Genomic DNA, 15,317 nt, shown 5'->3' on the forward strand with positions numbered 1-15,317 from the left:
AATGACAATTTAACACATTAAACGGGAAACAAACGGTACCGCTCCCGTTGTGCAATGTTTAGAAGTAAATTCGGTGAATCTTAAGAGAAGATCATTGAACAAACAATGTCCTGAGACTCGAACGTCAGAGCGTCGTTTCCGTTTCCGACATTCGCGTTCACTAGCACTTGCTCTGGGCATGGGGGGGAGGGACATGAAAATGTCCTGTTGGACGCGACTCGTTGGACGACGGTGGCCGAAGCATAGGAGACAGGGCAGGGAACTTACCACTGCTGGCACTTGGCCGGGCAGAACCGGCTGGCCGGGTGAAATTCCCATCTGTTGCATCAGGGCGTTCTTCAAGGCGAGATGGTTTCTTCCGTTAATCAGCAGCTGGTCCTTCAGGTGCTGTGGGGGATGAAAGTATTTACACGGTGGTTTCTCACGATTGCAACGACCCTGGAATGGAGAAAGAGAGAAGTGGAAACATATATTAAAACAAAACAGTTTAATCATGTTACGCGAGTGCAGCATACTTAAATTCTTTAAAAAGGCATATTTGGAATGATGATTGCATACATTTCGGCGAATTGATTTTATTTTTATTGCCTTATAAGGGGGTAGGGATTTTGGCGAATGAAAAAGGAAAGAGTTCATCAGCTCCTTTTTTAAATTTCCAGAATCTTTTTGCAATGATATCACTTAACAATGACTTCTTAATTGTTCATATGACAAAATGTATTAAAAGGGATAAAGTTATCGAAAAAATGATATATTTGCAATGCGTATTGCATACTTTTAGGCGTTTACTTGTGATGCCAAAGCTAAAAATCTGATAATTTGATACTATATCCAACAGCTATTAATTGCAAGCATTTAGTTTTGTAACCTTTTATTCGCAACATTATTTAAGAATGAAGCATTTTGTATCTAGCTTAACTAAGCGGTAGCAACTGCTCGAGCAGATGTCACCAGTTAGCTCGCACAGACCTGATCCCTCGACCCCGGGTGCTGTTGCGACAATATTAATATTTGTACAGTTCTTGTTAGAAAGCTTGTTAGAAAAGCACTACAAGCAAGCGTACCCGTTCTCTACCCCGCTCCGGCAGCTCGATTGACACGAGATCACGCAAGAAGCTGAAGCTAAACCCCAAATACCAACCGCACAGCAGGTAACACACACGCGGCATAGCGGTTGGCTTCTGCTGCTGCTGCGACACAACTATCTTATCTCGGGCTAAACCAACCCCAAACCATCGCAAGATGTCCCATGTCCCAGAGCCCAACGACATGCAATAGGTAGGACGATACGGCCATGTTGTGCCGCTTCCGCAAACACTCCAGCACGATCCGACGTCCATCCCGCAGTACGAGTGTTGTCAAAATAAATCGTAGCAGCATAACATTGCTCCGTAACATTGTTGTATCACGTATTGCGTTTTGTCCGGTGGGTAGAATTGCCACCGAACCGGTGGCAAGTGTGTGTGTGTGTGTGTGGGGGGCAAATCTCGGCAAAATGGAAAAGCCCCCGAGAGTAGCAGCACCGACCGGTGGTGCTACACGAACAGAAACCGGTCGTTAAGTCAAAGCTTCAATGTGTACGGTTTCTGTCAGCCCCGAACAGGTCCTGTGGAACACCGTCAGACCTCACCGTCTGCTCCAAAGCACGGTAGCCATTTTGCAGCTTGTGTGACTGTGTGTGTGGACACTCGAGGGCATAGCATGGGTAGTAGGCTTCAACACACCCGGGCCACTCTTGCCCTGGCGCCTGCATCTAATAAACGGCATTATATCGGTAGGCGATTTGTGCAATTAAATTTTCAACTTTAATTGAATGTAACGAAATTAATTGAAGCCCAAGGGGGAAAAGGAAACCCAGGTGGCACTGCCACTGAGTGTGCGTGTGTGGACGGACAGCCAGACAAGCCTACAAGCGAAGCCTCAGCGCGTTTGTACATGTTACGGGACAAAATTAAAATACCCCGTTTCGCTACCTTCTACCTTTCACATCCAAACTTTTGCAGCTGCTGGGATAGCAAACTGCATTCGCTAGCAACCGTATGCGCAGCATCAGCTTGTAGCGAACCGTACCCACAGGTCATTTCACGGCCAGTAACAACTACAGCACGGAACAGAAACTTCAAACCCGACACAGCAGCACCCGGACCCGATGTGTGTGTGTGTGTGGTGTGTGCTCTGCGCCTAACTCCCTTTTCGCCTTTTCTTGCTTGATTTTGATTGAGCTGCAGCCCAAAAATCAAAATCATTTCGGACTGTTGGCACACAATACATACACATAGGAACACACACAACGAACTCTTCGAAATGGCAGAGAGAAGCTTTGGGTAAGCCGATTTACTGCACAGCACTGTTGTAAAGTGCTTCAGCACGAAATGGGTTGCCCTGTTAAGGTGCTTTTGGCGAGTGCGTATCAATTACGGTCCACTAACCGCCCGAATGTAGGCAATGGGCGGGGGCAGTGAAAAATGGTTCATGGACAGGGTGAAATGGTGAACACAAATTAATATTCAACCACAGCGCCCCGAAGTGAAATCCAAACGACGAAGTGGGTGAGTTGCTGCACGGGGTTTGACCACGGGCGGCAGTTAAAAAGGTAGCCATGGTCGAATGGTCGGTTTAAAGGGACCCAAGAGTTGACTTTAACGATGCTTTTGCATCGTTAGAAAAAAAAATAAAGCATAACATTTTGTCACCTTCTCCGTACAAACCGCTCGCACGCCATCAAAGCCCTGTCAGTGAGTGATGATTTTATACGTTATGAACGATCCCGACCGCGCTCGGTTGCGTTTTATTTTCGTTAATTTATTTATTCCCAGTTTTACGCGCTCATTCATTGCTTCGTTTTAACGGGTACCCAGCTACTTACCCAGACCCCCCGTTGGCTGTCCATCAACTACTGTTACTGGCCATTTCGAACTGCTTTATCCTCATCTCAAACACAGCCCACCATGTCGATGGTGGCTGGACGACACACCCCATGACCGCACGTTGGCGTTCAACCGGGCGTTTGCCCTCCACCCGCAAAAAGGATCGTTTTATAGCGAAAGCTTGCTTGGTCCGCAGCGCTGGCAAGGCTTGTAAAATGCAAATAAAAAGTAAAGTAAAACAAAAAAAAAACGACTCGCTAAGAGGTTATGCGTGTCAGACAGTGGGCCGCGCAATGACATGTTTCCTGCGAACCGGTGGGGCGAGAGGGAAAAGTTTAATAACACACAAATAAGCTTACTTTTATGATTATCCTTTCTCATCTCTGGTACGGGCCTTTCCACTTTGGCCTCCGCCACCGCTTTTGTCACTCAATTTCAGACTTCTTTCGTGGTTTTCCCCCCCCCCCCATCCTCAACGTATTTGGTTGGGTGGAAAATGATGTTTTAAATAATGAAATAAAATACATGACAACTCCAAGTGCAGGTTGGGGCGCGGGCAGGTTGTTGGCAAATTGGAAGCGATGGTGAAAGTGTCACCAAATGAAAAGTCCATCGTTGGATTCCTCGGCACAGATAGGACCAAAGAAAAAAGAAAAAAACTTCATTGGGAGAAAGAAGCAATTGGTGGAGAGCAAAAACCCATAATGTATTAAAAAGGTTAGCAGAAAATCGCATAATCGTAAAAGAAAAGAACACAATTACTCATTTTAACACCGAATGAAGTGGGTCTGGTGTGTGTGTGTGTGTGTGTGTGTGTGTGTGTGTGTATATGTGTTTTTCCGCGAGAAGTTACGGCTGTCGTGGAGGAAAGAGAAAAAAGAAGACAGCCGCAGAGATAGCTCTTAATTAAATTAAATTTACGATCCTTGGAGTTTGTCGGTAAACACTCCGAAATGCCAAAAATCGTAAAAAAACAGCGCGCCACAGCCGACCACAGACACAGTTTGAGTGCCATCGAACTGCTGTCGAATGAATAGCCCAGTGTGTGTGTGTGTGTGGGCGGTGAGTGCACCGGTATGTGGCTCAGGTGGAAAGCACATACTGGAGAGATCATTTGCTGCGCATCCCACCCACCCACACACGCGCGCGTTTTATCTTCTCTGTTGTGCCGCGGAACGGTAAACCACAACACCCTGGTAAACGGTAAACACATCCTTCATCTCTCTTATTAAATGATTACTTTCCAGCACACTGCACACACACACACAGCCATGTGTGCGCTTCCGTTTTAACAGCTTACTTCACCGGGCCGTGGAAATGAGCAGCAACTACAGCACCCACCCGGCATACCATCGGCGTCGGCGGCGGTGATGTGGCGAAAAATTGCGCTCCCAGCATTCGGCCCAGGCCATCATAACTTTGTCTGTCAGCAGTCAGGGTGGGGTGGATGGGGATGGTCGCGCGTGTGCAACTAAATCACACTCAGCCTCAGTGGGGACGCGGGCGGGCGGCCCGAAATGGGGCCCACAACAACACAGAGCAGAGCTGGCTAATGGAAAAGTGGAATAAAGTGAAACATAGCTCGCCACACCCCGCACCCGCTCCACGCCGGTGACACCCGACGATGATTTGCCTTCTCACGTGAGCGGTAATGGTGATGGAAAGTCTCAGGCCCAAAGGTCCCCTCTCCCGCCCAGCCTGGGCTACCTTTGCGAGGCTGCTGCTCGGACGACGTGAACGATGGTTGAAGTGGAAAATGAAAACAATATTCATTATCATTATGATTACGATCAACATCAGTCTCTCCCGTTCATCATCGGAAATGGTGCCTTGGATGTGAGCTGTGTGCACACACACACACATATACAAAAGTAAGCTTCGTGATAAAAGCGGCCCACCCCTGGGGTTGGGAGTCTGCTCGGCCACACTGCTGCTGCTGATGGATTGTGGTGTGGTACGATAGCGAGATGGAGCGATGGAAGCAAACGGAGCCCCGAAACGATGCAGCATTATGGAAAGTGAAAGTGGAATACGGGCCCACGGAATTCTGGCCGTAGAAGAACCGAGTCAGCAAGTGAAAATGAACAAACTGTCACTGCCGAAACGTTCGCCTAACCAAATATCGCTGGCCGAAGTGTAATGCCTTTTGGGCTTCGTAATGATGATGGCATGGTGGTTTCGTGCAGGTAGTTTTGTTTCACCATTTTATAGGCTAATATTGTTTTAAAGCTGTTTTTTTAAAGAAGCCACGGAGACATCATGTTCGCACACGTAAGATAGATGATGGATTGGTTTTTTGATCGGGGAAAAGCGCGGCTTTAGTTGGAATTAATTTGTAGAGCAATGATTTTCTAGTTAGATTTTCGAAAAGGCACTAAATATAGATAAGTAAACTACGCATTTCGCAAGAAAACGTTCAATTGCATACATTTAGGCGCTATTACTGCAAAACTACTTCGAATGCAAATTTACGCAAATCCATCGTATAGCATTAGCACTAATAAAGCGCCATCTGACGAAAATGGATCACATTAAACATTTCTATCTGCCCACCGTGTTCTTCACTATTTTTTTATGACACCAATGGCTGTGGGTCGCCTTTTAAACGATGCTAATAAAAACTAGTCCACCAATTCCACGCTAGTACCCTGCTTAAACCATGGCCTGAAGAATGGCAAATAGCCGTGAAAGCAACCCTAGTGATGCCCAGCCCGCAAAGCACCCTGCGAGACGACAATCATTAAATTCTAATCGTTGCTTTGGCGCGCCAGAACGAAATTATGCCAGAGAGAAAGAGCCGGAGGTTGTTCCGGTGAGCGAAAAGCATCCCCAGGCCGGAAGTGCGGAGCTTGTGTGGCAAACAAAGCCACACAGAACGAAAAAACAACTACTACCCGATGCGTAAGGGCAATAAAGCTGACTAGACGCTGGGCGCCTGGGCGCACCAGAATGGGCAGTAAAAGTAAAAGCGGATGGGTTTCCTTTGCCGCGCACGGAATCGGAATCGGTCAGTTTAACGGTCTTCGCGTGTCTTTGTGAATCTTCTGTTGCCATTCTGGGTATGCGGCCGTGTGTCAATGGGTGCAATTTATAACGTATCCGCCATTTTGTACACACCAACGGCGACAGAGCGCACGTCCGTAGTCAGTAAGGTTGTATTTTTTCTTCTTTTACTATGTATTTTTTTCTTCTTTTTTCCGGAATCCATTAACGATTAGCACAGGTCGTTTCGTTAGAATGGAACATCGTCGCAGGATCGCAGGAAAAAGCGTAAGAAGGTTAAGGAATATCGCTCCCCCGGGGGTTCAAGCAATGAATGGGCTGACATGTTCATGTTCAGTCCAATGGGTGAACTGTCCAAACGGGATGATCAGGCAACATGTTTATAGCGTTGGTTCGGTGTTATTCGATTTTATGTGTGCATACTTTGACGAAAAATAAAACAAAAAAGTGACAGAAAAAGTTTCAGCACAAGAAAAACAGAAGACAAACAAACACTTTGTCAGTCGCCGCATAGCAACCGGCGAAGATAATTGCAGATGTTGTACTATTCATTCGAAAACTAACCTCATTGCCAATGCGCCTAAATGTATGCAAACCCCAAGTCGTAATAGTTTAAAAGTATGCTTCAAAACGGGGATGTTCCAGGATTTGTGCCTTTTGTCTGTAATTATGGCAATCAACTCAGTCTGCGATTTGCTAAACTATGGTAATATCTTCCTCCTACACCATTGCCGTACCATCACTCCACCCAATTTCCAACTCCTGAATAAATAAAACATTTTCAACATTATTAAACACGTAACCCGCTGCGACACGATGGCCTACGGCAAAAACGAGAGTGATAAGTTACTGCCCTTTCATTGCATCCGCTGCATCCACGGTAGGGTTTGGGCACGACCTGCTAACGCCTACAAAAACGAACCGAAAATGGCCATTTGGTCACGAGCTCGCCCGCTCACTCCGCGCGTCACAGTTCGCGACATAACAAAAACCAACGAGTGCAAAACGTTGTCGTCGTCGTCGTCGCCTGCTGGTTTGCGGCCCTATGATTCACTTCCGGGCGTCGATGAAACAACAGTGGGCGTCCCGTATTGTGTCTCCCCACCTCTCTCAGCACCTCTTTCCCAGCAACACTATTTTGGTTGCGTTTGTATGTGTGTGTTTGTGTCCTTGTTTATTTGCTTGTGCTTCAATTGCTAATTCAACAAGTACTCCCATTCCCGGACCAAAACCAAGACTCGAGAGCAAAGGATAACAGCAAGAGCTAACACGGAGGAAACCATTTTGTTCTTTCACAAGTGCGCCTTTCACACAAGTTTTGAATAGAGGGGAGAAAGCTTTTTGTTTTCGCTACAAAGCGTTGGCAAAATGTCGGTGTGTTAGTGACCGAAACAAACCACTGCACCCCGGAACGAAATGACCTTTTTTTTTTGCTTTCATTATTTGGACTTCCAGCGATGGCATTCACGCCTTTGCATTCATTGGCAATAAACATATGTTATTTGAGGAAGGTTATGATGTTTCCAAGTGGTCGAGTCGGTCCCTTCATTCGGGCGGTTGTTTGCTGTGCTCCGTTTTTATACACCAAGCAACGAAGACGAAGTCCACCACACTGCGCTTCCGAGTGCCTTTCTTTTTGGTGTGCTGTTGTTTCCTGCAGCAACAGTGCTGTGCCCATTATTTTACCCCTTTCGTCGGTGCTGTGTTTGTGTGCTCGAAGAATGGTCCTGGCTGCTCATTTGTACCAAGCACACACACACACACATGCCGTCCGCATGAAACACTTGGAACCTAGGACCGGCGGCTACCGAGTGACGATGACGATGGTGGCAAAATTGCTATCGTCGTGTGTCGTTTAATGCTTGGTTTGCGGTGTGTTCGTCTTAATGCGTACCCGCCGCCCGTCCCGTCCGGGCGTCCCGTCAACTCACTATCGGTACTCGGTCACTGGTTGCCGGCGACGATGGCAACGATGCAGAACATGGGACGGAAAAACAAAAACCGGATCTCCGGTGTTTTTCCAACATCGGTCTGCACTGCATACACCCGGTAGAAAAGGGTTGCTAGTGCTGCATTTACACCTACACCGCTCACCTCTGAAGCGGCAACTGTGAAACGAGTCAAAGATACTATTTGTGTGTGGTTGTGTGTGTTTTTTTCCCACCAGATGGCAGATCAAGACCAAAGACTGCAAAGGGGGAAGATTTATTGTGAAGACACGGGCAGGCAGTAGGCAGCAAAAATGAGGACACCAAACGACGCCAAGAGCGAGCGGCACTGAACACTAGATTTCATCCCTGAGAGCGAAAGCGAGACAGCGCCATCTGACGGCATTGCATTAAAGGTAGCAAGTGTCAAACGGGTGTCGTCTCTCCTGTTGCGCCAAAACCCTGTTGAAAGAAGGATAAGCACGGAGTGGCAGCAGACTGTGGCAGCAAAAAAGCGAAGAATAAAAACCACCCGCCACAGCAAAGAAAAAGGAAGCGGAACAAAAGCGGTGTTTTCATACGATAGAAATTAAGTGCCAGTCCTTTCAAGTGTCATTAATTCTGGGGGGCCGACTCTTTCGCACTTTCTCTGGCGAGTCCTGGCGAGGGATCGGGCAGCAACGCTTCTGCTACGCTTCCGAGGGGCCTGGCTATTGTTTTTGGCATCGCTGTATAGAGCGGAGCGTGCTGAGAAGTTTCTTGGGTGCCAGCAGGTCCTTCCCTCTGTAGGGTGTGCGGTAAAAGGATGAATTATTGTGATCTTGGTTTTTGCCGTTTTTGCTAATGTGGAGTCAAGCACGGGCGGTGTCGCTGCTGCAGAGGAGCTTGTGTGATGAACAAGAGCTTAATTTTCTACTCATTTTATTCCAGCACCAGTACCATCTAGTGCCAGAGCAAAGCAATGCTTCCTGTACAGCGCGTTAGAAAATACAAACAAAGGGGAAAGGCGAGCGTGTGAGAAAGAAAAAGACTAAACTCCGGCAGTCCGACAAAACACCTTCGTTGCAGTGGAAAAAGATTCTCCAGGGGGAGAAAAACTCCCCGGCAAAACTGCACTCTAGCCAAGCAAGCACACACACACAACAACAGCGCCGGGAACGGGATCCGGGTGGGAAGATAATTTAATCAACGAGTTTGTTTTGCTACCCGTCTGCTATTGAAGTTTATGATTCTTGTGGCCGTTGGCACAACAGTCGATGCGAGGGGAGGAGCAAAAAATAGAGATAAAGAGAGTAAGAGTTTCATTTTTGTTTTTTTTTTTGCCACTGCAATCTTCATTCTAGCGCCGGAAACTGATCCCACCGTTGAGTCGCTGTTTGTCGGCGAAGATGAGCGAAAGGGAATCGTTTTTAAATATTAAAACCGGAAGCAAACGATTTGCTCTTCCCATTTGGGTGGCGGGTTGTTGCAGCGTGCTGCTTGCAATTAGCCACCAGAGTGCCGGATGTTTGTGTGTGAAATGGGCTGCATATTAGGCGAGAGCTTTACAGTTGCGGTTATCTAGAACAAGCAGCTGATAATAATTATTTGTGCAAACTTCCCCTTAGCAGAGTTTTAATGTTTGTGTCTAATAATTTAGCAGACCCCACTTGGTCTTGGTAGCAGCAAACTATCAAGTTTGAAAATAAAGAAGAAAGGAAGTTCACGCTTATAATTTGCTTTACGCAAAACTTGGTCCTTTCGAGCCGGATAAACCGCACGATTGTAGCTCGGTGCAGCAACCACAAGTGGATCCTATTGCTGCTAACATGGTTGCTCTCCCGTGTAGTGTAACAAACGAGCAGCTTCGCTTGGGATAGCAGGCACCACTGTACTGGAGCTTCCTTCGTTCCAGCATCATCCTAAACCGCTCATCGTTCTTCGTTTTGGTAAGCACTTACCTAAGGTAATTTGTTGTAATAGAGCACACAACCGACCATCCCGCTTCCCGCTGGCTTGTTGCTATTGAATGAACAACTGTGAACATATACACACACACATACGGGTCTTCATTACGCGGAAAAAGAAGATTCCGCTACTCTCTCTCTCTCTCAGTCTCACCCGGTGATAGGATAGACTTCTGGGGCTGAGGTACGCTGACCGGCTGACATACCGCACACAGTCCACAAGTACACAAGTTGGTAAATATTTTCACAAAAACCCGACCCAGACCGGCCCCGGATGACATCGTGTGTCATGGTTACACGCCAGCACAAACACACACACACCCACACAGCCGCGTCGTGGTATTTTCTCGCTTGCAAAACACTCTCCATCGTCCCGTGCGTGGGTAGGTAGCGTGGAGAGCACCACGGAGCGGTTTATTAAGGTTTATAAATATTTGTTCCCAAGCCACAGCGAGCTCTCTCTGTAAAGGGTGATCCATTTTTCCTACAGTTGAAGAATGTTTGAAACGGGCGGTACTACAGGCAAGGAATGGTATGGGTGCTCGTCTGGATCTATTCAACTGGACGCCACACCACTAGAGCTAGAGATCATCATTGAAAAGACGGGATGCGCTCTAGTCAATATTTTTCATTTTCCGACTTGTAGCGATAGCCGTACCTTCCCGAGTGAACCGTACATCTCCGATCGGTTGAAGCGTTCTGGTTGAGTTGTTGCTGCTAAACTGATGAAAATGTACGCTACTGTAGAGCTATTATGTTTGGCTGTATTGAAAGCATTCCTTTGTTTTAAAACCACTGAACAGTGTACAACTTTTGCTGATTAATTCTGGCAGTTTTGCTTGTGGAGCTTCTTGCGTCTTTTGTACATTGTAACCCATAATCCCTGAACAAACAGGGAAGTAATATACTGCAATATAAATTCACTATTTTATCATCACTACTCACGCAGCTCTCTAGTGTCGGGATACGACAAACCATACCACTAATCGAAAGCATCACCATCTGATGTTACTGGCGCAGTGTACTGATGTCCCCCTGGAGGCAAACTAGCACAGGCAGCGCGGGGCAACTGGCGTGTACAGCAGCCCATTTCGCCCCCATTTTCGAAACGATACGCGGCACAGAATGACAGTCATATGCAGTTAACAGCTGCCATCAACGAACTGCGTGCGTATCCTTGCGATACAGTGTGACGCGTCGTTAATTGCCGTCCCGTAACCCAGTGTGCTATGCTGCTAGTAGCGCTGCCTCCCGGCCAACCCGAAGCAATATCCATTAAACTACAACGCCGTTCGTCGTTCAGACATTTGCCCCGACATTTGCACTGACACTTCCGAGAGATCCTTCCGGCCATCAAAGGCTTACCGTGGCTTCCCCATCATGACAGCTAGCGCCATCTCGCTAGACACTATCGAACAACAGCTCCCCAGATAATAGAGCGAGGATGGTGGCGCCACCGCCATAGCAAAGAACTGTGTGCCCAAAACCCCCCCCCCAACAATGGGGCACTTGTCGCTCATAATCCGGAGCGGAAGTTTTCGGTTAAGCGTTCCTCCTCCTCCCGAGCACTTACAATGTTATAGAGAAGCAAAAAAAAAGCCCCGAAGACGGTTGCGATATCTTGCGGATGTATCTATCATGCCAGAAGGTTGCCATCGAAAGCCACACACTCCTGGTCCTCCGGGCCTTTGCCATTTAAAGCCTTCGCATGCACCATCGGTCTAATCGGTGTATTATTTGGCAGGCAAGGAACCACCAACCGGACCACCGGATCCTTTACCCCCAGTGACACCCGGCGACATCACCGTAGGCTTAACCCGAGCAAAGTGTCGCCTTGCGCCTTAACACTTCAAGTGGACACACATTTATCGTGGATTATGGCGCAGCTAAGAAAGCCCCGGGAAGGGACCTCGAAAAGAGTCCGAGATTTTATCGCAAGCCCGTTTTTGGGATGTACACAGCGCACGGGGAGCCATACACACTACCGCCGTACGAGATGCAGTTTGTTTGGGGCTGTTTATGTAGCCGATGAAGCAACTACAGCACGATAAGCCGCTCGGAAACAGCGAAAGCAATTGGACACAATCGAGCGATAAGTGTGCGTTACCGTCGGCCGGGCTTTGACAGCGCCGATAGTGTCAGTTTGAAGGCGATGCGGTGAGGTATACATTTAGGGGTTTTCATTTTCCCCCCCCCTTTTCTCCTCTTTTCAATAGCCACACACGCATCGTCACTGGAATGGATCGTAACGGTTTGGAAGCAGCGTGAACAAATTGAAAAGAAGTTTTCAGTGTGCAGTCCGCGCGAAAGGGACCTTCTGTTTAGTCAACAGTTTTGCTCTTTTCCATCTGTTTGCCATATAAAGTAATGTGTTTAGTAAAGTAAGATTACAAAACCGTATCCAAATCGGGCAGGAGGCAAAAACAACCCCCACCGCCAAAGCGCCATTCGCCGCCGGCAAAGGAAAAGTGCTGACTGAAAGAGACAAGGCGCGCTCGGCACCCGGAATGAGTCCCCCGGGAGGCACCATAAAGATGTCGATGGCAATACCGAACGGGCCATTCACAATTTCAGGTGCCCCCTAGAGGTAGGCAAGAGTTACTTTTTAAGTGAAGCGAAAAGTTTTTCGCTCCCATTTCGCTCTTCCGTCCCTCCGTTTCCCGAACGGGTCGATTGATTTCGGGGAGTGTAGTGTGAGTGTGTGCGTGTGTATGTATGTAGGAGGGAAATAGATTCGCTTGCCCGTGTTTGCAACGGGGCGTGAAATGTGACGATGTGTAACCCTCCACTACCGAATGCGTTGCTCGATAATGGAAATTGAGAGCTAAAATGCAATGCTTTTCCCGCAAGCTGGCACAAATAAGAAGCCCAAGCATTGGGGGGGAATGAAATTTTGCACTAAATTATGCATTTTCTTATGGAGAGGTTTTGTCTTTCTACACACACATACACACACACACACTTACAAAGAGTGGTTGGCAGTGACTCTCTAGGGGCTTTTACATGCTATCTCCGGTTCGGTTCAATTAACGTGGTGGATTAAATAAAAATCGAGCAGTCTCGCCGCTTTACGGTTCCGATAGCGCCGATTTGCGCCTGCTCGACAGTGCTAACGAGCGTTTTAGCTCCCGAAAGCGATCTACTTATTTAGCGATTTTTCATGCTAGCACACGGTACCCCTTTTTTGTGGCGCCTTTGGCAAGACAGCGACGGTTCGAATCAAAATGGCTCCATTTAAATTAAATTCCCGAAATTCCTGGCAGTGCCCCGGAAACATTTCCCCAAAAACAAGCCACCATTCCGTGGAAGAAATTAAACAGGCAAACGTATAAATTCGAAAAGGTTATGTAAGCCAATCGGCTGTGTGCTGCTCGGGGCTTGCAGGGGAAGCCCAAGCTGCCAAACGAACCTATTACTCTTTAATCCTCCCCACGACAAATGGTGGCACATTTTTCGGGCGTCGGATTTCGCAGGCCCAGCCGCTTCGCTTTTTATCGCTCTCGCAGCATTGGGTCCACCACCACCGTCTTTGGGCAGGCAAAATCTGCCTCCATCAGCATCAGCGGCAGGAAGCAAACACACAATTTAATAAGGACAAATAAGGGCAAAAAAAAAAACCGTAACCCCGATGCAACATAATAACATAATCCGCACGCACTGCGGCTCCAAGACACTTCCGTTCCTTCCATTTTGATCGCCGGATCGAACAGATGAGACGTGACCGGGATGGGCTCGTAAAAGCAAGCAGTTGAAGAAATAATCCTTAAACTTTACACCGCCAGAATACTAATTTCTTGCTTAGCAGGTTTACGTTTCTTCCCTGCCGAGAAAAATAACCGTCATTTGGGCCACCAACACACGGCTCGCGTTATTTTCCTCCTTCGATGATTTACTCGCGAAGCGAGCGCAATACCGCTACGGTGACTGTTTGCCCGGTCGAAAAGTGGGCCCCGCCGTCGTTAGATCTTATGACGGGTACGTGAAAATGGTCACTCTGGCCCCCGGCAGTGTTGACGGTTGGGGGTTCGAGAAATGGAGGTCGCCCATAAAGGGATAAGAAGGACAAGCCACACATCATGTTAACTGCCTGCTCTGAGTGCTTGGACACGCATACACCCACACAGTATGGTCGGTGTGCCGTCGATAGGCGCTATCTGTCGACGCTACCGTTCCCATCGTCCTGAACCGGCCGCCGAAAGATAGGCCGCCGAAGCAAAAGGCTAGCCCTGCTTGTTTTTGTGGCCCGGTATGATGATAGTATGTATCGCAAATTAGCCATTTCGGTTTGATTTTTCAATCACTGGCCGGAAATTCGTTCGGCAGGAAATTTGTCCATCAGGATGACATAAATTGGGTTGGTTCAAGATTTTGTGTACGGTTGTGCGGGACGATTTTCTATCAGGGCGCGCAGGGTTTTCCGTAAACTCCAGGGTACAGATTTCCCGAACGATTTTCTGGATAGCGGTTGGCTTTTGCTTCTCACCTGAAATTAGAATATAAAGACAAACAGAAACGAGTTAGTGAAGGCAGTTTAAAAAAAGAAAATACGTAGAAATTAAAATTTGAGTGAAATTGCTTTTGAAAATTACAGTTTTGCCTACAATAATTGAAAGAAACAAAAACTCCGTGAAATAAAATCACTGGTTCATATTTTTTTCATAGTCAACAGAAATAACCGCCTAAATGTATGTAAATTTAGTTACAAAAGATGCTTAAAAACTGTATCGATGAGATTGAAGTGTTTTTTTTATCTCATTTAATGTCTAGTGTTCTGAATAATCAGCCTGAATAATCCATTCACAACATGACAATCTTGCGGTCAGCTATATTGAAGGTTTATTTATTTCCACCGGCACGGTTCGATGCACACCTCTCGTAGCAAATAGGCAGTGAGTGCAGTGCTAGCCAAAAGACCACAACATAAAAATTACCAGCTAAATATCTTCCCATCCATAGCACAATCGGTCACAAAGGCTTATTTTTCGGTAAACGCTTGAACCTGTTAAAACCAAACGTACGGTAACGTTAGAATAGGGGTTGCATAAATTGCCCTTTTCTTCTAGCCAATATGCAAAAATCCTAAAACCCCCAAACTAACAACCGTCTACATATGCGTCTACAAATGACCATCAACTGCAACTTTAAACTGTATCGAAAGTGGAGCTCCACCGTTTCCTTCGACCACCAAAGGTGGCAGTATCAAAGGGCAAAAGTTTCCTGTTCGAATAGTGCAGTTGCGGTTTTGACAACCGAAAGCCATTCCTAGTGCTTGGTATCGTGTGGTTGGGTTGCACAAGAAACATTCAATACAACCGCAATCATATGATGCACTCTGGGTGTTCCGGTTATATGGGATAAGCCTAAACACGGTTGCAGGGACGAAATAGAGCAATCCCGTGAAGACAAATAACAAAAGCAATAGGTTTAACAATTTTGTATCCATTATGCACTTCTTTCGAGACACAACAAATGGCTTTATTTTACGAAAATCTTTAGTGTGTGAATTATTTTACGAGAGCTACAACTGTTCATCATCATCGCTGAGCACCATCAATTTGTGGCTGCGTCGGTTG

At 47.0% G+C, this 15,317-nt stretch overlaps 1 protein-coding gene across 1 annotated transcript in view; it reads right to left on the reverse strand.

Annotated features, from left to right (window-relative positions):
* The window catches only part of LOC1271202 (uncharacterized), a 300,952-nt gene that overhangs the window by 21,244 nt on the left and 264,391 nt on the right, over positions 1-15,317 (reverse strand). Inside the window, exon 4 of the mRNA XM_061656117.1 lies at positions 268-438. Within this exon, the coding sequence (XP_061512101.1) occupies positions 268-438 (171 nt within the window). The remainder of the gene's footprint in view (positions 1-267; positions 439-15,317) is intronic.

Source organism: Anopheles gambiae, chromosome 3 (assembly GCF_943734735.2).
Source record: "Anopheles gambiae chromosome 3, idAnoGambNW_F1_1, whole genome shotgun sequence".
Lineage (NCBI taxonomy): Eukaryota > Metazoa > Arthropoda > Insecta > Diptera > Culicidae > Anopheles > Anopheles gambiae.